Genomic DNA, 22,764 nt, shown 5'->3' with positions numbered 1-22,764 from the left:
AGAGAAAAAAAATAGGGGAACGATTCCCTGCTTTCAGAGACTGGATAGATCGCGAATCTAGAACAAACATTGTTAAAAGTCTTAAAAGGAACGCGTAGCTCGGTTTAGAAACTAACAGTAGCTTGCACCCACAAATTGCGCGAGGATTTAACAATGCCTTTTTTTGGGGGGGGGGGGGGGCTTTACTTTCTAGTGAAAGTAAAACCTGAACATTTTTTTTCTGATCCTCGTCGAACAGTCCCGTCAGAGTTTCTTCCCCATCATAGCCGACCCTCCTTTCCTCGGTCACCATGAGTGGCGTTTTCCTCGATCGAAATACTGAGAATCGATTGCCCTAGCACTAGCAGTACCGCCACCACGGCACCCACCCTCCAGTTCCATTGTTGCTGCCACCGTGCTACAGCGATCGAGACCCACCGGAACGGAGCATGAGGCCTCCCTCCCAGTTTCCCTCCCCTCCAGGCACAGGCAGCAGCAGTCAAGATCCGCGAAATCCTACGCACCGTGCTCCATCATTGCACCCGCGAGCTCCCGCAGAGGCGCCCAGTTTTGTCATCAGTACAACAATGCAAGCACAGCAACTTTTGTCTTGTTTTTTTTTCCTCGTCGACGCAACATCACCATGGGATGGAAAGTTTTGCCACGGGCATGATGGTTGATGGCCGCTCGCTCGCTCGCTCGGTGGCCCCCCACCGCTCGGAGCGGAGCCTCGGATGCACGCTGCGCGCGGGGCGGGCAAAAGCCTGCCGCCTCGGATTCGCCGCCGATGCTGACGACGATGCACGGCACAGCCGGTCGTATGGCATTCTCATCAGCTTTTGCGAGGGAGTTTTTGTTTAAGATCTCGTTTAGATGCATAAAGTTTAAAGTTAAAATCTATAGTATTTTCGTTTGTATTTATTAATTATTGTCCTGTCATGAGTTAACTAGACTCAAAAGATTCGTATCATAAATTATAGACAAACTATGTAATTAGTTATTTTGTTTAAATATATTTAATATTTCATGTATGCGTTAAAAGATTTGAAATTTTGAAGGGAACTGCCTTTCCCTCCCATCTCACGTCCTTAAAACCGGAACGAGGCTTAAAGACTCGAGAGACCTGGAGAAAGCCAGCCAAAGGTCAGACAAACAATGGCGCCTTTTTTATTTTTATATTTTTCAAAAAAAAATTTACAGAAATATATTTTTGGATTTAGGTTTTACATATCTATACCCCTACCGCCCGGCAGGGGGGCGGCAGGGGGCCTACCGCCCGGCAGGTGGGCGGTAGGGACCTATATGTAAATAAAAATAAAAATTTTTTGCGCAGAGGTCCTTGGAGGGAGCCTGCCGCCCCCCTGCCGCCAACTGGTGGGGCGGCAGGGGGCGGCAAGATCCCTCCTCAAATATAAAACTCCAACCCTTCCCTCTGCGTCCTCATTTTCTGCCCACGAGATCCAGAAAGAGGAGAGGGAGAGAGGAGGGTGAGAGAGGTAAAAAAACCGGCGAAGTCCTGCAGGATTTTTGATCCGAACCGCAGGTAACCAATATTTCTCAACTTTGTCATTCCAGATTTTTTTATTTAATTTTATGATTAGTATTTTTTATTGTTGTAAGCACTTAGGGTTTGGATTAGTGGTTATAATTGAAGACATAGTATATTTGTAGATATTAGATTAATTAAAATGAAGTCTTTGCACTTCCAGATATGTCGAGCAAAGTGGCATTTCAAGTTCATTACGGTGACTTCTATAGAATTACTCATGATTCCTATGGAGTAAATCTATCAGCATTGGAAAGAAGACAGTGCAGTCTAGACAAACCCCTAGAGAGGAGTTTTGAGTCCATACGGAAATGTCTTCATAAGATGTTCAATGTGAATTCAAAGACCCATTTGCTTACGGTTCATACCTTGACTTCCTGGGAAGCTAATGGGGATTTCTAGGAGTTGACGCATATAAATAGTACGGAAGAATGGCAACATTACATGCACGCAGCTCTTGAAAGTGAGTGGCCTCTTGCAATGGTAATTCAGAATCACCAGAAGACCGGTGATTTAGGTGAAGGGTCAACACACACAACATCTGACTGCAATGAAGAGATGGAAGAGGATAAAGAAGAAGAGAACGTGCAAGCTCCAGAACCAGAACCAGAACCAGAACCACAAGGTTTAGCAGATGAAGGCGAGCGGATACCTGGAATTGTGGAGGATATGGAGAAAGAAGACCAGGATGCACAAATAATAGAGCAATGTGGGGACTCATCGGACGATGAGGGCGATGAGCGCTTCCCAGTGCTAGGTGAATGGCGTAAAGAGGGTTTTGGTAATCCAGTGGTACAAGATATTAGATGTCCGGAGTTTGAATACAGAGTGAATGAGGTCATACAAGGGGCAAAGTATCGTACCATTGAGGATGTGAAGGATGCTGTGAAGCTCTGGGATGTATCTCTGAGGAAGGAATTCAGAGTACTGAAGTCTAGCTGCAAAGAATACGAGGTGAGGTGTGCAGATAGAGACTGTACATGGCGAGTGCATGCATACAAGGGAAAGTTCTAGACACACTGGGAATGTTCAATTGTTACACCACATACTTGTAGAATGACAGGTGTAGTGGGACATCATCGTAATATCACATCAACTTTCGTGACTAAGAAGATGTATGGGGTGATTCTTGACAAAATGGATTATGAGCCTGCATTGATAATTAGGGACTTCGAACAGAATTTCCAGTATGTGATCAGCTATGCAAAGGCTTGGCGGGCTAAACAAAAAGTATTTGAGATGATGTTTGGCACTTATGAAGCATCATATGACAACCTACCTCGTATGCTTGAAGCAATTGTGCAAAGAAATCCTGGAAGTGCTTTTGATACATACAGTGCATCTGCTACGAGCTTTCTTCTGCATTGGAGCATGTGTGAGGGCATTCATTTACTGCCTTCCTGTTCTGTGTATTGACGGCACTTTCCTGACAGGGAAATATAAGGGAACAATATTGACGGCAATCGGAATTGATTGCAACAAGCAGATAGTTCACATCGCCTTTGCCGTTGTTGAGAATGAGAACACAGAAAGCTGGTACTGGTTTCTTGAACGTCTGAAGATTCACGTTGTTACTGGAAGGCCTAATGTTTGCCTTATCAGTGATAGGCATGCAGGTCTACTTGCAGCTATAAGGCAGCTCCAAGAAGGTAGTCAATTTTCACCTCCTATATGGCCAGATGTTGTCAATAGGTGGTGTGTGAGGCATATGGCTGCTAACTTTTATGAGCGGTTCAAGAATAAGGATCTGATGAATTTGTTCAAGCGATTGTGCACTCAGAATCAGCAGAGGAAGTTTGATGCTTTGTGGGTTATAATTGATGACATGAGTGCTGAATTGCTTAGAGCCAGGCCTCATCATCCAGCAGGAGACGTTCTACAGATTCATTAGTTGGACATGCTAAGCCATTTTCACAGTGGATTGATGGTGCACCTAAAGAGAAGTGGTCACTTCTGTATGACACAGATGGGAGACGTTATGGGATCGAGACGACCAACCATGCTGAATGTTACAATATGGTAATGCGTCGTGTTCGTGGATTTCCTCTTGTTGGCATTGTTGAGTTCATCATGTATGGATGCATAAGATATTTTCGGGAGCGATACACATCAGCCGCTCCCTTACTTAATGATCCAGGAGTGCATTTTTGCAGAAGGGTCAATGAGTACATGGAGAAAAAAGTTGAAAAGGCTCGATTTCACTCAGTCATATCGATGAGCACAAAGGAGCAAAGATTTGAGGTATCATGCAGGGACAGGACCGGACAGGGTGTCCGCAGACAAAGGGTAATTCAAGAAGTTTTGATAACCATTGACGGGAGGGTGTTCTGCCGATGTCAGAAGCCAAAGGTGCATCACTTACCATGCTCCCATGTCATCGCGGCTTGTTCTGTATCTGGGTTAGATGCTGCGTCATATGTTTCTCAATATTTCATAAAAGAAGCCGCAGCACAGACTTGGTGTCATGAGATATACGGCATTGGTAGTCTAGGCCCATTCACTCAAAAAAATCTCCATCCAATTCTCATCCCTGATGCAGCTACGAAGCGGGGCATAGGCCGAAGGCAGACACGTCGTATCCGGAACGGAATGGACGAGGCCGAGGCTGGAAAGAAGAAAAAACATTGCAACTTGTGTGGAGCGGACGGTCACACTTACAAGAAGTGCCCACAGCTATCAGTACCCAATGTTGCTGCCGAGGCTGGACCTTCCGGGAATCTGACGGATGGATCGGCTCCACCTACAAGAATTCGCCGCATCTAGTTGTGCATTTATTTGTGTGTACGAAATTAAGTATATTGTGTATGTACTATGTCTAAATGTCTTGTTTAACTAGTTGGCAGTGCGTATTTCTATAGAATTTGGTTATAATGAACGTAACCTTTAATGTAATATCCTATGTGGTATCTTGTTTAACGTTATATTTATATATCGTTTATTGTATCAAATTGGCTAGCCCCAAATGCTTGGACACATAATGTGACACATAGAAGATAGCTAAATGAGTACACATCCATGATACTGAAGAATCCAAAATATTTCAGTACAATTTGCTTCACAATCTAGACCGATGAACAATATATGTTACACATTATTTCATGAAATCATCTAGGTAGTCACGCACAGGGGGAGGAACATCATCTCTTGGAGGCCATGATTTGGGGGGCATGAAATCATCTAAGTCGTGATCCCAGTTAACAGAACTTGGTGCTGGAGGTGGTGCAGTTTGACTTGACGAACCTCTTGACTTTCCCTTTCTCTCTTTTATGGTTCTACTTTCATGTACAGGGGGAGGAACATCAGGTGTTCGAGGCCACGATTTGGGGGGCATAAAGTCATCCATATCGTCATCCCAGTTAACACAACTAGGTGCTCGAGGTGGTGCAGCACGACTTGACGAACCTCCGGTCACGTGTTCTTGCGGAGGCCGAGAACTATGACCCGAAGATCTTTTCCACCACCTTCGTCTAGTTTGCGGCATAACTCCACCGAAGATACATACCAATTTTTTGAAATTTGGTATCGATTTGTTAATCAACTCCGTGTCCTCGGGGTAATCCTAGCATATAATTACACAATAATTTTACTATTTCGTAAATATGGATTACAAATAACGGACGTGATTAGAACTGAATAAGAGTTACCTTAATGTGCATCTCATACACCTCTGGCCGCATCCATATCTTACAAGTAGTTTGTAAGAATCCAATAACATGTTGATGATTCGCTAGTTCACATACCCTCATGTATATCTTCCTACGTTCTAGCAGGTATTCCTTTAAATCTTGCATTGTAATACCTCGAAACAATGTCAAATATTTAAACTCAACTAATTTGGACAACACCATCTCTATCGTACCATCCGCTAATGGATCCAACTTCTTACTGATTACAAGACGTGTCATGATCTCAAGAAATATACTGGATTTTTCTTCGGTCCATGAAAATCCAACAGAATTGGAGGCAGACATTGCCTTATACTGCAATAACAGTAAGGTACTGTCACACTAAGTTTACTATTCTATATTTCACTATCCAAAATCTAAATCTATTCTAATTCATGATTATTTTAGAAACAAGTCTATAATAGTTGAGAAATATTGGTTACCTGCGATTCGGATCAAAAATCCTGCAGGGCTTTGCCGGTTTTTTTACCTCTCTCACCCCTCCTCTCTCCCTCTCCCCTCTCTGGATCTCGTGGTCAGAAAATGAGGGCGCAGAGGAAAGGGTTGAAGTTTTATATCTGAGGAGGGAGCCTGCCGCCCCCCTGCCGCCCCACCAATTTTATTTTTATTTACATATAGATCCCTACCGTCCACCTGCTGGGCGGTAGGCCCCCTGCCGCCCCCCTGTCGGGCGGTAGGGGTATAGATCTGTAAAACCTAAATCCAAAAATATATTTCTATAAATTTTTTTTTGAAAAATGCAAAAATAAAAAAGGCGCGTGTTTGCTTTGGGCCACTCTCGCGACCTTTTCCCCCGCGCGCCCCTGCGTGGCTGCGCAGGGTGACGCCGCGACGGCCAGGTGGGGAGGAGAGCAAAGGGGCGAGACGAGGACGACGCCCAAAGGGAAAGGCCGAAACCGAAACAGGCGGCGACGAGACCCCGTCAGGATCACGCGCGGATCTTTGTCTTCACCGCACCGCACCACATCGCTATCGGGCTAGTCGTACGTACGCGCGCGGCTCATTGCTCTCGACCTCGTCTCGTCTCTAGCTCTGGCCACCGGCTCCTCCGGTCATCAGGGCGCAGCGCGACGGGGGCCGGGGACCCCCGGGCATTTTCACGGCCTTTCTCCCGTGATCCCGTCCCGTCTCCCGGCTGGCGGCCGCTGCGTTGCACTTGCACAGGCCACGGCCGGCCGGGGGAGAGCGTACGTGCTCCTCCTGGCAGGCGGACGGGATGGGGATGTGATGCGACTACAGGTTTTGTACGGGCACGTCTTGCACGCTGCACAGTGGTTTGTAGGCCCACTGCCCAGTGACCGTTCTCTTGTGCTTTCAACGGTGGAACACTTTTGCAGGCCACGGTTGACTGTGTTCGGGCTGGCGGGTGCTGATTTTTTTATGAGAAAAAAATACTGTTAGCTGGTGGTGTTAGTTTTGTGTGAGAAAGAAATACTGTTAGCTAGATAAAACAAAGATGAAGCGAACAGAGTGACAAGCAAACGCGGTGACTTTATTTTTTATTGAAGAAATAAACGCGGTAATTTGAGCCATCGAACGTTGCGAGATGAGATCCACACCTTATAAAGAAAAAAAAAGAGAAGAGGCCTAGAGCCAGATGGTGCACAAGGTTGAGTACCTAATTACAGGTCGTGTTGCAACAATCTCTTGTACAAAGTGAACCAAAAAAAGAAGGGAAAACCTAACAAAGCAAAGGAGGTGGAGAGGGACACAGATCCACGCTTGTACACGGGGGAGGTGGCTAAAGGAGCCTAAAAGGAGCTCTTTTCCGACGCCTAAACAAAACCCACCAAAAGAGCCCCGCTTGCACGCATAAACAAAGCCTAAAGATCTCTCGCGCCCGCTCGCCAAACCGCCCCCCTGCATGTTCTTCACGCGAGCCTTTTTAGCGACTCGTACTCGCGGTGGCACGTTCGCCGTCTTTTCCTCGCGTCCGCCGCGAAATTCCGCTCGAAGCTTCGGCCGCCGTCGCCGGAGAGGAGCCGAGCGGCGAGCATGGCGAATGCAGAAATCCCCAGCAACGATGCTGGCTGCTTGCTCTCAGGTGGAGCGACGTCACGGCCCTGGGTCGCTCCGCGACCGCAGCAGCGACGTGTCGAGCTCGGAGATGGACGCTGCAGAGAACGCAGGCGACAGGGGCGTTAGAAAACAGCGGCGCGCTTCGAAAAATTATAACAATGGAGGAGGGGGCACGAGGCGCGCGGCTGGTCGGTGGCGTCAGGGCCACGGCGTCGGCGCTCGTGTACACGATGGAGACGGACCTCGGTGGAGCGACTCCTTGCAGTGAGCGATGGCGCTGGCAATGCCGTCCTGCTTCTCGGCGAGCGAGTCGTCGCGGTGGGCCGGCGGGGACTGGGCGGCGGACGCCGATCGGCTTTTCCGGGGCCGGAGGTCCGCGGCGCCGGCGCCGGCGGGCGCCACCGCACCGCGCCGCCGCAGCCGGCTCGAGATCTTGCTGAGGTACCGCCGGAAGACGTCGCCCGGGGGCGGCCGGGCCCTGGCCTCGTCCCGCCGCGGGTCCTGGCCGCCGCCGGGCGACCCGCCGCCGCCGTACGCGGCGAAGAGCCTGGAGGCGGAGCGCGCGCCGCTGCTGGCGCTCCGGGAGAAGCTGGCGCGGCCGCCGTAGAGGGCGGCCTTGGCGGACCCGAAGCTGAGCGTGCGCAGCTGCAGCCTGCTGCTGCTGCCGCTTCCCGCGCGCCGGCCCGCGCTGCTGCTGCGCCCCCCCTCGTCATCTCGCATGAGCGGCGGCGGGGGGAGGGGTGTCGCCGGCGCCGCCGCGGCGCCGCGGAAGAAGAGGCGCTCCTCGTACGATGGCGACGCGGAGCGGCTCCGCTGCAGCGAGATGACGAAGTCGAGGTCGCCTCGTTCAGCGGCGCTGGCGGCGGGGCCGGAGGACGAGGGGTAGTCGTCGGACTCGGAGCCCGACTCGGCCGCCTGGCTGCCCGCGGTGGAGGCGGGCGCGGAGCGGCAGGACAGGTCCAGGTCGAAGAAGGGGCCCTCGTCCTCCTCCTCGCCGTACCCGCACCCGTACCCGCCGCGCGGGGTGACCGGCGCCGTCGCGGCGGCGGTGATCGTGGACACCGCGCGGCGCCGGCGGCGGAAGCGCCGCGCCGCGAGCAGCCGGAGGATCTGCATGGCCCGTGCGCTCAGTCTCTTGGGCGTCCGTCCGTGCGTGGAACGCGGTCGTGCGAGCTGGGAGGCGGCGGCGGTGGAGTGGGGGTGTGGGAGCTTGGGAGGTGGCGGTGGTGGTGGGCGGTGGCTTTTAAACGGGAGCGGCAAAGGCTCCGGTTTTTTCCTCCGTTTTTGGCGCTGTTTGTGGGGGCCTCGCCACGGGGATTTGGGGATTTGGCCACTTGGGCTACATCTGCGTTCGGTGCGCGTCCCGGCTCGGCGCACCGGCCGTGCCTGACAAGGTTGAATGCCACGGCCGTCGGCACGCACCGTGGCACGAGGAACATACTGGAGCGGCGGCGACCGAGTTTAGGTGCCGTGGGAGTTGAACTTCCACAGAGTCACCGTGTTAGCTTCGGTCAGAAGGCATGTCACGGTCTCCGGATTTTTACTTGGTCTCCTAAGTACCATACCAACCCGATCGAGATCCTGAATAAGTCTAGTGCTTACCACTTTGACAGTGCAGCTAAATTCCCTCCCTCGCTTTCCCGGTGGAGCTGTGAGCTGCAGCGGGCAGTGACAGCCAACAACTTCGGCCCTCTTTGGCAGGGCTCCAAGAGCGGCTTCAACGCCGGCTCCGGGCGGAGCCCTGCCAAAGCGGTGGAAGCGCAGCAGCTCCATCCTCGGAGCTGCACGTGAAGCCGTTTTGGGCTTTCACTTGGGAGGTGAAGCCACCAAAACGTGGCTCCGCGCGGCTCTTCCTCCCTCTTCCCAACTCTGCCCCCCGGGCGCGGGTGCACGGCTGCCGCAGGGGCACGGCCTAGCGGGAGGAGGGCAGCCGGACCGCCGGAGGGAGCTGCGTGGAGGCGGCGGCGCCGAGCGGCGGCGGGAGACCGGCCTGAGGAGATGCGCGCCGCCGGCGTGTGGAGGAGGAGGAGGAGGCGCGAGCCGCCACCGCCGTCGGCAGGAGACGAGGAGGCCGCTAGGAGGAGGTTGCGGCGGCCGAGAGCTTGGAGATGGCGTCCATGGGGCGGCGGAAACGGAGGAGATGGCGTCCATGGGGCGGCGGCGGAGAGAGCGAGCAGGGGAGCGCCTCCGCCCCGCAGCGCCGCGTCCGAGCTCCACACCCGTCACCGGAGGCCGCGGCCCAGCTCCGCGCGCCACCGAGGGCCGCGGCCGAACTCCACGCGCGCCGCCAGGGGCCGCGGCCGTGCTCCGCGCGCCGCCGGGGGCCGAGCTCGACGCGCGCCACCGAGGCCGCGGTCGAGCTCCGCGCGCGCCGCGGAGGGGTGCGAGAGGCCGTCCGCCGGCGGTACGGGTGTTGTCAGTCGAAACCCACCGGCGAGCAGCGACGGGCAACACGAAGAGCCGGGAGGTTGCTGGGGCACTGGCAAGCACTGCTCCCTCGTCGACGGCCCGCAATTCCGTCACGCGCCCGTAGGTTTTGTGGAAAACCGGGCATGCCACCTGACCTATACCCGATCAGGACGGTGTAGACGTGCTCCGAACAGTTTCCTGCATACAAAGACACGTGTAAACATAAGTCCGAGCCGTGGTCGGCTCCCCGGGACGACTCTTGCATCGGCTTTAAAGAGCCGATCGAGTCCCGGTGTCAGATTGGATCTGTAACCATCCAGATGTCGATGAATAAAGCGAATAATTGTAAAGCTGCTTCAATTAAATCTAGCTAATCTAATCCACGGTGGTAAAAGCTTCACTGCTAGATCGGAACATCCTACACGTGACTAGGCCTAATGAACGTAACAAACAACTAGACCACAACCCAAAACAGAGGCCTAAGAACTAGCAAGAGCCGATTCCCGGAAGAATCCCTATCAAGGTCAAGATAAAGCATCTACTATTCCACCGGATCGTCCAATCCGTTTGCAAGGCCTAACCTAGCAGATATTACGCCAACACCTAAGATAAGAGCAAACCATAACAGATCAGATCTACTAAACATAAAAGAAGCAGAGTGTTGCTTCTGTGCGACTAATTCTATGCGACAAGAACTAGCATAAGATTGAAATGTGACAGCATAGAAACAACGTGATATTCGTAGATGATAAGCAATGAGGCATAATAGATCTACAAAAAGCCATGCTACGAACATCAAGATAACTAGTATTACTCGCCATCAAAAACGCTTCAGTACGAGTAATACCAAGGTAAGAGCAAGAACAATACTGCCCTGATCGCAGGAAGCGATCAGGGCAGCATGACGCTTACTTGGATGAAACCCTAGGTTTAGGGATGGCGATGCGCCGAGAGTTGTTGTTGTGAGACGTGATGACGCTCTCTTTACGAATAGCAAAGGATACATATTTATAGTCCGGAGACTTGGGAAACAATCTAAACCAATCTTGTCCCGATTGGACTCTATCTCTAAACTTAAACTAAATCTAAGGATACACGGCCAATGTGGCCCATATGCTCACGCAGGAGCCGATTTACAAGCCTTCCTCAATCTTCTGCTTTAAGCCCATCTTGCTTTCGGCCCATAAATTAACCCTGTTAATTTATGGCGATAACACATGCCCCCTGGTTTTGACAATGATAATTCCAAAACCAATCCGTCGCTTCATCTTCCCATTAATGCCCATTAAACACACTGTAACCACCACGGAAGACGCAACGTCTCTGCAACTGGCTTCTCGTAGAATGTGAAACTGCCGATCCATCTTCTATCTTTTACTATTTAACCTCCCTCTGCATCGGCTCTTCTTCACAGCAAAACTTCATCTTCTTCCCAAAGCCAGTAGCACAGAAACCACCCCAATCCTCCAACAGCCATGGCCATCTCTTCCTCCTCCGGCTCCAACTCGTTTGGAGACTTTTCTTCTTCTTCCTCTTCCCCTTCTTCTTCTTCTTCCTCCCTCTCGGCCTCCTCCATCGACTCCATCCCGGAGAGCCGAGAGCCGACCCCCGAGTGGGATCCAACAGCAGCCTACGAGGCTCTGGCTCCTCTGCACTGGGACGCAGAGGAGTTCGACTTCGGGGTCACCTCTGAGGAGGACGAGCCCACAACTGACGGAGAGGAAGACCTCCAGTTCCTATTCCAGGAGGAACTGGAGAGCGGCGAAGACGATGCCTTCTCCTGGGAAGGAGCCGACTCCTCTAAAGAGATCGATTCTTCCTCCAGTGACGACACGGTGGCGGAAGGAAACCCCCACCAATTCCTCAAGGCCCCCTTGGAGGGGAGCGAAGAAGGAAGCAGCAGCAGCAGCGGCGGACGAAGCAGCAGCAGCGCTGATGAAAGCAGCGATGGCAGCAGCGACGACAACGATGATGACGACGACGACGGAGATACACCATCACGAAGCCCGAAGCGCCGTAGGTGTTCAGACACCTACGACTGGTAGATGTAGGTAGCATCGTAAGAATAGGACCTCAAAGCCGAAGGATTGATTCCTTTGTAGCAATCGGCTTTCCTTGTAATGAACTTTCCTTTTAATGAAATCGAGTTTCCCCAATTTCGTGTCTTTGTTAACCTTCCAAAAAGCCGATGGCAACGCATCAGGCTTCCATAAATATCCAAGAGCCGACGAAATTCAAACTAGAAGCAACCTGCAAAAGAATAATACTTCCAGTCTGAACCGAACTCGACGAACCCTCAAATTCGAGTGCAATTCGAAAACCAAGCTTTACAAATCCGAGCAAGAACTCTCCAATCAGCTGGAATCCGAATCAGAGCCCACAGCAAGCAAACCCTAAGTCGACAGATCTGTACCATGGCAGATTCTGCAACTCAAACAACAAGCTCTACAACTGATGATACGGCAATCTGCGGCCTGAAGGTAATATTCGGCCCAAACTTTTAATTTCCTTCAGCTTACCAAGCTTCTGAAACTAAAATTCTGAAACATGACACCATACGTATGCTTCCGAATCTCTGAACTTCAGGTGTCAGACATCCTTTTGCCGCATCCCTCTAATCCAAAATCTTTCTGTCTTGGCCCACAAACCCATGAAAACCCCATAGATTTGATCTCTTGTGAAGCAAATAGGATTCCTTTTGTGAGTCAAAACATCGATTTGAACCTCTGGGCCGACTGCTTAAGAGCCTGGCCTAATCCACCTGAGAGCTGGATTACATGGTACAACAGAGTAGCAAAAGCTCACATGCCCCTATGGCAGGATTTGAACATAGCCGATGCACTTAGTTTATCACTGTCACCCCTTGACAAAGATGAAAACCTTCTGAAAACCATCGGCTATTTCTGGTCTGATGCTCTGAATTGTTTCCTCTTTGGTCATGGACCCATGACGCCTACTCTGCTGGATGTCACCATGATCACTGGACTAGACATTAGCTCTCCTAATCCTGCTGCTCACAAAATGACAGAAGTCCCCTTCAAGCTTTCTTCCAAAGTTAACTGCACAAACTGGGGTACTTACATGAGTCAGCACATGAAAACAAAAGGTCCAGTGACTGAAAAGGAACACACAGCCTTCTTAAATCTTTGGCTAGAGCACTTCATCTTCTGTGGCCCTTCTCTAGCTCCAACTAAGAACTATCTCCCCTTAGCCTACCACCTGGCCCATGGTAATCACACCGGCCTAGGCAAACTCTTTCTTGGAGAAACATACAGATATCTCCATCTGATGACATCTAACTTGCTCAATAAAAAGAAACTGAGAACTGGAGGCCCTTGGTGGTTCATTCAGTTGTGGACACAATTGTACTTTCAACACCATATCCCAAACTTCAATGGCCTGACCAAGAACTCTTTCTCTGATGAGAGCGGCAAACCAATTAGATGTACTAGCTACGGCCAAGCTTTGTTCAGTCTCCCAGGCAGTAAACTAAATTCAACAGATGAAGCAAACTGGTTTAGAGTCTTCTACAAAGGACTAGATAACCCCCTATATTTCCCATTTACTGAATCTGAATCCTTCGAAAACCCAACTGCCTTCAGACTAGATAGCTTTGCCGATGACGACAGCACTCGGCATCTATATTCTTTGATGATTCGACCTAGCTTCCTTCCTGTAGGCATCAGTACCTCCAATAGAATTATCAAGCCAGATTATGAATCTTACCAACCAACCATAGCAGCTCGGCAATTCGGCTTAGGACAAGTCTGAAGCGCCCCGACCCGAAGATCAAGGCTAAACCATGTATTAATTACCGAATAAGGTCTCCGGCATAATACATGTTACATCAAGTGGAGTCCGGAGTCATACAGAGCTTTATTTAACACGTACATGAGGAGTAAAGTGACAACACAAAGCTACACAGAACAACCATAGGATAACAACTAGTATAGCGACATGCAGGACTAGCTCTTCATCCATCACGGCTCCACTCGATCAGCTTGGGTGCGGACACGATCTACTCGTAGTCTTCTGGCACAAAGTCAGGATCCTCTGGAGAAAAAATCAATAGGGGTGAGTACAAAAGTACTCAGTAAGCTCCACCTCACCCTACGGGAGGGGACTGACATGCACGACACATAATAAGCACATAATGCAACTAATGGTATGCAACTCTTTCCCGACACAACCCACAATAGGTAGCTCACTAGTTGTCAGGACCACACCGTAGCCTGCCCATACCGTGGGCACGGACCATTCGAATGGATTATACACTCTGCAGAGGTCGTACACTGTACCCACACGCTCGGCTGTCCGAACAGACAACCGACATAGCCGACACCCAGCCGTGGTCACGCCCCAGCCCGGCCGCACAAACCCTCGGGCCCTGACCCCAATGGTCTATACCCGTAAACCATCCCTGCGACCGCCAGGCTAACCAGTAGGATTAGGCTAAGTCCGGCCCATACCGGAACCTGTGGTCGTACTAAAGTAAGCTAGGTGAGATGTCAAAACAACTCGGTCCTTATGGTTCACCAGGACAGCAACCATCCTTCAACATGTCAACTCGAGCCTACCACCACGGTAGCACTCACCTGCCAGTCTACCACCATGGTAGCGCCGGCTCCTGCATACCCAGCTGCCCTGGTCTTAGCCAGATCCCTTCGTATCCTATTCTCAGTTCTGGATATGCATGACTACTCAGATGCTTGCATGAGCACACTCAATCACTCAAGTACTGGTATATGTAATCGATCCTAGACCCAGGCTATAGCTAACCGTCCTCACATGGATGCAACCGCTCACGTAGGGGTCGATGAAACTTGCCTTCGCTTGCGTATGCGTCGTCGGCGGCAGCTTCCTGCTCGTAGTACGGGTCTTCTGGCTCCTTGGCGGGCTCCTCCTCGGTCACTCCGTGATCTACGGGCGAGAATGGCACAACCGGCAAACAAACACAAGCAAGCAATAAGCTCAAATGGAGATGAAAATAGGAGGAAAAAGAGTTACGTGAAAAGGAGTTGATATGAAGGAGATTTTGAGTTTACAGTATTGATTGGTAGAATGATTTGAATTAAGTGCTCACGGCCTGGGGGTGTTTTGGCCTTTATTAGTGGAGTTAATGGTCGGGGAAGCTGCCTGCCATCTCACCTTGGCGCGGAACAGCTCGAGGAAGAGGATCAATTGTTGGAGCTTCGTTTCGTGAGTGAGCTGGGCTCGGGGGGAGTGGTTCAGCTAGCGAAGCGAAGCGGCTCGGTGTGCTTGGGCTGGTGACGGGGCTTGTCACAGCCTTGCTCCTTTTATAGGCGAGGAGGGCAGGAGTGGTGTTGCGCAAGGACGGCGACGGCGTGGGCTGCGGTAGCTTGCCGTCAACGCGAATAGTGGCAGCGCTGAAGGCGCGAGTGCCGAGGCGGCAAAGCCGGCGAGGGCGCTGCAGCGGCGTGGGCGAGGTGGGGACGCGGGAGTGGGCGGCACGGTGTGATGCCGGCGGCAGTGCGCGGTCCTGTCGTGGGGCCGGCGTGTCGCGCGTGCGCGAGCGAGAGCGAGCGGGTGAGGCGGTTCGGTGGAAAAAATCTCGGCCGGCACTGTGCGTGGCGACCCCGATTTTTAGCAAGGTGGGTGCTGCCATGACGGGTCTTTTCAAGGTCAATGGTGTGGGTACTCTGTGGCTTCTAGGGAATAATGAAGTTATGGCAAAGGAGGTAGGTGCTGTCATGATTGTCTGGGAATTATGGCATGGTACGGTGACTTGAGTGGCTTTTATGGAAAGAGACGAGATGATTTTTGTCGTAGGTGCAAGCATGCGTATGCTGGTTACTAGAGGGAACGAATGTACTAACGCAAGGCAAGAGTATAAAATAGTATACCTAGTAGTTATGTAATACCTCGTATAACGTTAGTATTATTTTACGTTACTAGTTTAATTTCAACATAAGTTTTATTTTAGTGATTGTTGGAAATTGAGATGACCCTACTAAGTTGAGGATCTACACCAACTCACGTCAGAGTCGGTCAGTTTCTAGTTACTTAGTGTACCGGGTCTTTTTGACGGCAGAGCCGCCTTTTGCTTCCGGGAGGCAGAGCCTACCAACAGATGAAGCGGGCTTCCAGGTGGCAGAGCCAACCTTCGATGAAGCCCAGACCCTTTTGTGATCCCGGGTGGCAGAGCCAACCTTCGATGGATCACCACTTATACACTAAGTACTAAGTTTAACCGGAAGGCTAGCACTTATAAAGACGCTTACCTTATTGAAGCAACAAAGGAACACACACCTAGCACACTCTACCTATGCTCACTTCTACCATGCCCTTGGATGTGTGTGGGATGGAGTGGAGTAGTATGGCATGGCAAGGGGTGGCACCCTCCTTATATAGGCACCCATACCCTCTTGGATGAGTGACACATGTCACACTCTAGGAGGTTCCCTACAAATATCTAAGTTCCCTACAAATATCTAATTCTAGAAAATTCTAAATTTTACCATGGCAAGAAAATATCCAAGCTTCTTGTCTTCTTATGATTCTTGTGGAACATTCTAGAACCTTGTCATGGTGAGCAAAATTACGCCATGGTTTATCCTTATTTTTATAGAACCTTCTAGAAGTTTTGCATTATAAATTTCAACACTCCCCCTTAATCATGATGAAAACTGGGATGTTACAAACCTACCCCACTTAGGTTGAATCTCGTCCCCGAGATTCAGCTTCACCACTAAAGAGACTGGGAAACTCAGCTCGGAGCGCGTCTTCTCTCTCCCAGGTTGCTTCTGCTTCCGAATGCCTGCTCCACTGAACTCGACAAATCCTGACTTCTGAGTTGCGGGTCCTTCGCGTCACAGTGTCCAGAATTTTTACTGGTACCTCTTGATATCTGAGATCATCCTGCAGGTCGATTGTCTCTGGGGCCACTTGTTCTTCTGGTACTCACAGGCACTTTCTGAGTTGGGACACATGAAATACATCGTGTACATCTGACATCTCTGCTGGCAACTGAAGTTTATAGGCTACCGCTCCCACTTTCTTGATAATTGGGAAAGGTCCAATGTAACGTGGGGCCAACTTTCCTCGTACCTGGAATCTGCGTGTGCCGCGAATTGGGGAAACTTTAAGGTACACATAGTCTCCAACTTCGAAGCTGAGAGTACGTCTTCTTTTATCGGCATAACTTTTCTGGCGGGATTGAGCTGCCTTTAGATTCTCTCTGATTTCTGCTATCTTGTCTTCTGCTTCTTTAATAAAATCTGGGCCCTCAATAATGCGGTCACCGACTTCGGTCCACATGAGAGGTGTGCGACACTTCCTCCCGTAGAGAGCTTCAAACGGCGACATCTTTAAGCTTGACTGGTAGCTGTTGTTGTAAGAGAACTCTACATATGGCAAACTGTCTTCCCAATTTTTGCCATAAGTAAGAACACAGGCTCTTAGCATGTCTTCAAGGATCTGATTAACTCTTTCGGTCTGTCCATCAGTCTGAGGATGATAGGCTGAACTGAAGTCCAACTTTGTACCAAGTGCTTCATGTAACCTGCTCCAGAATCTCGAAGTGAACTGGGTGCCTCTATCTGACACAATCCTCTTAGGTACTCCATGCAGCTTCACAATACGCTCAATATATAATTTGGCTAATCTATCACCTCCATAAGTGGTACGCACTGGGATGAAGTGTGCCACTTTAGTGAGTCGGTCAACAATCACCCAAACTGAGTCATGACCGCTCTGGGTTCTTGGTAGACCGGTGATAAAATCCATACTAACTTCATCCCACTTCCATACTGGGATCGGCAACGGCTGGAGTAATCCACTGGGCTTCTGATGCTCTGCCTTAACTCTTTTGCACACATCACAATGAGCGACGAATCGAGCGATATCCCCCTTCATTCCATTCCACCAATACTTCTCCTTAAGGTCCAGGTACATTTTCGTAGTGCCAGGGTGAATGGAATAGGCTGAGTTATGGGCTTCATCCAAGATGATCCTGCGGAAATGGCCTTGCTTAGGCACACATAATCTCTTCTTGAACCACAAGACTCCGTCTTTATCTACTCTGAAATCTGGGGCTTTGCCTTCGCTATTGCGACCTTTAATCCATACCAATCTTTTATCCTCCATCTGAGCCTCCTTTATCTGGTCATCCAGGACGGGATGGACACTAAGGTTATAGTTGCAAGAGCGGCGTACAACCCTTAGGTTCAACTTCCTCATTTCTTCACTCAGCTCTGGGGCTTGTGTGACTAAGTGATGGCAATATGCTTTACGACTGAGCGCATCAGCCACCACATTAGCCTTTCCAGGGTGGTAATGAATTTCCAAATCATAGTATTTGAACAACTCCAACCATCTTCTCTGTCTAAGGTTGAGGTCTGACTGGGTGAAAATATACTTCAGGCTCTTGTGATCTGTGTAGATTTCACACTTATTCCCAATCAGATAATGTCTCCAAATCTTGAGGGAATGCACCACTGCGGCTAATTCCAAGTCATGGGTGGGGTAGTTCTGCTCATGTGCTCTCAACTGTCTTGAGGCATAAGCTACAACTCTTCCTTCTTGCATAAGCACACAACCCAATCCTTGTCGGGATGCGTCGCAATAAACGACAAAGCTCTTCTGATTATCTGGCAAGACTAGCACTGGGGCAGAAGTTAGTCGCCTCTTCAACTCTTGAAAGCTTCTCTCGCAAGCTTCAGACCAAACAAACTTCGTGTCCTTCCGGAGTAACTCAGTCATAGGCCGGGCTATCTTAGAGAAACCTTCGATGAATCTCCGGTAATAGCCGGCTAGTCCCAAGAAACTCCTGATCTCCGAGGCTGAGGTTGGTTGCTTCCATTCTGATACTGCCTTGACCTTTTCTGGGTCCACTTCAACACCTTCAGCTGTTAAGACATGACCCAGAAAACTGACTCTCTGCAGCCAGAATTCACACTTGCTAAACTTGGCATACAACTGGTGTTTTCTGAGCTTTCCCAGCACAATTCTAAGATGTTGTCCATGCTCCTCAGCACTCTTAGAGTAGACCAGTATGTCATCTATGAATACCACGACAAACCGATCTAACTCTTCCATAAACACCTTATTCATGAGGGTCATGAAAAAGGCAGGGCATTAGTCAGACCAAAAGGCATCACTGTGAACTCATACTGGCCATAACGGGTCCTGAAGGCTGTCTTGGAGATGTCCTCTTGGCGCACTCTGAGCTGATGATAACCTGACCTTAGATCTATCTTGGAGAAGAACTTAGCTCCCTTCAGCTGATCAAACAAGTCATCAATCCGAGGCAAAGGGTACTTGTTCTTGATGGTGACTGCATTCAGATCACGGTAGTCCACACAAAGTCTCATGCTTCCATCTTTCTTCTTCACAAAGAGCACTGGGGCTCCCCAAGGAGAAGCAGCGGGTCTAATAAATCCCTTTTGTTGAAGCTCTTCAAGCTGCTTCTTCAACTCGGCAAGCTCTGGGGCTGCTAACCGATAGGCATTCTTTGCTATAGGCTTGGTTCCAGGGACTAAGTCAATAGTGAACTCTACATCTCTTTCTGGAGGCATACCGGGTAATTCATCTGGGAACACATCTGCGAACTCCCGAACTACTGGCACCTCTTCTGGGGATTCTGCTTGGATGTGGTTCACCATGGAGTCTGACAGGCTAGGCTGGATTTGGCATGTGACTGTTAACCCTTGGCGGTTGGTGACTGCACTGCTCTCTCAGCACAGGCTATGTTTCCGCGGTGCTTGGTGAGCCAGTCCATACCGAGTATGACATCTATCCCTTTGGAAGTAAGGACTACTAGGTCGGCAAGGAATACTACCCCACTTAGGTTTATAGGGATATCTAAGACACCTAAGTGGCAAGGTATATGACCTCCAGGGGAACGGGTTATTAGTGGCCTCTTAAGGGCTATAGTAGGTATATCATGCTTTTCCACAAAGTGGGAGGATATAAAGGAATGCGATGCTCCAGAATCAAAAAGCACTGAGGCTAGAGCTGATTGGACCAGAAACTCACCGAGAATCACTCCTGGTGCATCCTCTGCTTCTTCAGCATTCACATGATTCACTTTTGCCTTGCCGAAGGACTGTTGCTGGCTCTTAGCTGGTGTTGCATGGTTGGCTCCAGTCGGCTGCTTTGGTCCTTGAACAGAGTTGGAGAAAATAGAAGGGGCGGGCTGATTGAGATACGGACAGTTTGCCTTGTAGTGTCCGGCTTCGCGGTAGTGGAAACAGGTCTTCACATTGGTTACTTGACTTCCGCCAGTGTGTTGGGTGCGGAAGGTACTCTGGGTCTTCATAGCAGGAGCTGACTGAGAGGGCTTCTGGAAAGAACCGGGCTGCGCTTTGAATGAAAAGGCACCCTGGCTCCTTGGGCCTGAGTGAGCCGGATACTAGGTCCTTTGGAACTTCTCCAATTGCTGGGGCTTCTTGCTTTCAAACCGATGTTTGCGCTCACTGAGCTCTGCCTTCCTGTTTCTCTCAATGGTGATGGCCCTGTTGACCATAGCATTAAAGTCACTGTGGGTGGTGACTTCAACCAAGGTCCTGATTTCAGGGTTAAGCCCACCAAGAAAGGCTTCTTGCTTCTTGTCGTCATCATTGATATCCTCTGGTGCATAACGAGACAACTCTGTGAACTTATGAAGATACTCTGTCACAGTCATACCACCTTGACGAAGCTTTCTGAACTCATCCCTCTTGAGCTTCATAACACTGCTGGGAATGTGACGTTCTCTGAAGATCTTTGTAACACCCCGGGTGTTTACACAGTAATTAAATAAGTGTCTGCACAGTAATTGTGTTTGTTGCTATGCATCTTGTGCTTGAAATGCGTAAAAAGGATCTTTTTATAATTATGAAAGGTTATATGTGTAATTATGATTTTATGCAAGGTCCTTTTTGCAGTTGTGTTGAATAGGTTGTGTAATTATAGTTTTAGTGGAGGGTGTTTGTGCAAAATTTCAGTGCATTTAATGCATGGTAGTCATTTTGCTTGTAAGTCTACATTTGAAGTGATTTTGCATTGAAAAATACAAAATTCCTAGAATTTAAAATCCCTCTTGTGTTTTCAAATTTAGCTCTCTATCCTTTGGTCAAATAAATTTTTGCACAACATCAAAATTGTAGCTCTTGAAAAATTGAACAACTTTCATGTTGGACACTTTTTCATTTGAGCTTTAGTTTAAAAGTTATTGCTTGTTTACAGAAAGGTCCCTGGAACTTTTGGAAATTGCAAAAGCGCCCTTATGACCATCTCCCTCTCCCTGCTCTGCTTCTCGCCGCCGACGCCACCGACAGCGCCGCCGTGGAGCGCCTTCCCGGCCTTCCCGGCCATTACTTCGCCGTGCGCTGTCACCCACGCGTCGCGCCGCTCCTCCTCCCCCTCCTGTTGCCTCGCGCTGGAGCCTCCACCCCTCGCCACGCACCTCCACCCCGCCCAGAACCTCCCCGACGGCCGCCACCGCGACGCCGCCGTGGAACGGCCGCTGCAGAGCACGCCGCCCTCTTCTAGCGAGCGCCCGAGCACTACACATATCCCAGGACTCGATTTTGTGCATCCCTTTGCTCTATCCTCGCTCCCTCGCTGCAGAACACCACCGCCGCCCCGCTTGAACCCCGGCGAGCTCCACCCCACCGCGGAGCCGCCAACCCAGACCCGCTCCACCCCTACATCCCCCACCATTAGCACCGCCTCGACCTCGCGCAGCTCCCAGGCCATTTCCCCTCACCCGAACACCACCGGAGCCACCCCGCCGCCGTGCTCCGAGCCCGCATGCCGCCGCTCGCCGTCGACACCCCCTCTCCGACCGCCCTAGCCTCGATTCCAAGCACCCAGAGGTGCGCCTTGAACCCGTGAGGCTCACGCACCCCTCCACCCTCGCCGCCGGTGAGCCCCTCGCCGGGAAACGGCCGGTCAAACCTCACCTCCCCTCTCTGACCCGACCCAAGGACCGCGTGCTTGAATTAGAGAAAGGCCAGGGGGTTATGTGAATAGACTATGACTCATTTGAATAGTGCCACTAAGGACTGCTTTGTAATGTTTTTCAGTGAACTTTGAAATTCAATATCAATTCGTACAAAATTCGTAAAATAGCAAATCCTAATGTTTTGGAATCCTCTTGAAGAGCTCTATGCAGTAGAACCATAATATGTTAGGCTTTAGTTGCAAACCTTTGCTGTATAAATGGTTTTATGTTAATATGTATATAAATACTAGTTATTTAATCTTTTTCTTATCTGATGCTTGATAGCTGATATTGCTCTGAAATTTTGGTGGTAGTTTACTCTTGTTACACTAGCTTTTCTATAAAAATTTCATGATCAGTTCTTTGTTGTAGCTATTTATTTGATTTAATCTTTGTTTAATAGACTTTAATCATGGTAAATAGTTTCTGTTCTTATTAAATCATGAAAATATTCCTGAGTGTTCTTCTGGAATATGTTAGCTTGTCCAGGAAGTTTGAGCCTTAGTTCATGGCTAGATCAGGGGCTAAAATATAAATCTTGCTAATCTGTTGTCTGTTTTATTTATTTTCTCAGAATTATTTCGGTGTAGATAAAATCATGAAAAATTCATAGTAGATAGATCTTACCTGTGCAGATCTCCTGTTAAATTTTGAGCTTCTGTTTTGATATATTTTGATCTGTATAATTCAAGGTTGTACTAGGTGTTGCCGGCATAAATGATTTATTGTGATTAAATGATTGCATGTCTTGACATGATTTTTGTAGGGTAGATTACTTTGTTCATGTTCCGTTTAGTGTAATTTTGGTAGATTTTATTACTATTTTTACTCTAATTTGTTGATTTATTTACAAACCATGACTTAGTGGTATAGTAAATCACCACCACTCATTTTATGAAGTTAGTTAACTTCTTTTGTGCTGTTGATCATGATGCCTTGTGTAGTTAAATTTGTTATTTAACTACTCTATAAACGATTGCCCATGTTTGTTTATAATGTTGTTCTTGCAATACATATAGATACGACTACTTTATCAGACGGTACGTACGAGTTGATTCCGGAGTCTGACGGAGGTGATCTCGAAGCTCAAGTGAACACTGCGGAACTAACTGAAGCCCCGAACCAAAGTTCGGAAGAGCCTAGCGCTGAAATAGTTAGCAACTACCGAGAAGGCAAGC

At 49.6% G+C, this 22,764-nt stretch overlaps 1 protein-coding gene across 1 annotated transcript; it reads right to left on the bottom strand.

The window, feature by feature from the left end:
* Positions 1-6,774: 6,774 nt before the first annotated feature.
* On the bottom strand, positions 6,775-8,632 carry LOC120707472. Its single transcript, XM_039992378.1, has 2 exons — positions 7,473-8,632; positions 6,775-7,325 (listed from the first exon to the last, which is right to left on the bottom strand). The coding sequence occupies exons 1-2, from the start codon at positions 8,344-8,346 to the stop codon at positions 7,267-7,269; spliced, it is 933 nt and encodes a 310-aa protein (XP_039848312.1). The 5' UTR covers positions 8,347-8,632; the 3' UTR covers positions 6,775-7,266.
* Positions 8,633-22,764: the final 14,132 nt, after the last annotated feature.

The sequence above is a fragment of the Panicum virgatum genome, chromosome 5K (genome assembly GCF_016808335.1).
Source record: "Panicum virgatum strain AP13 chromosome 5K, P.virgatum_v5, whole genome shotgun sequence".
NCBI classification, from domain to species: Eukaryota; Viridiplantae; Streptophyta; class Magnoliopsida; order Poales; family Poaceae; genus Panicum; species Panicum virgatum.
The sequence above is the reverse complement of the archived record's forward strand: the minus strand, read 5'-3'. Positions and strand labels throughout refer to the sequence as shown.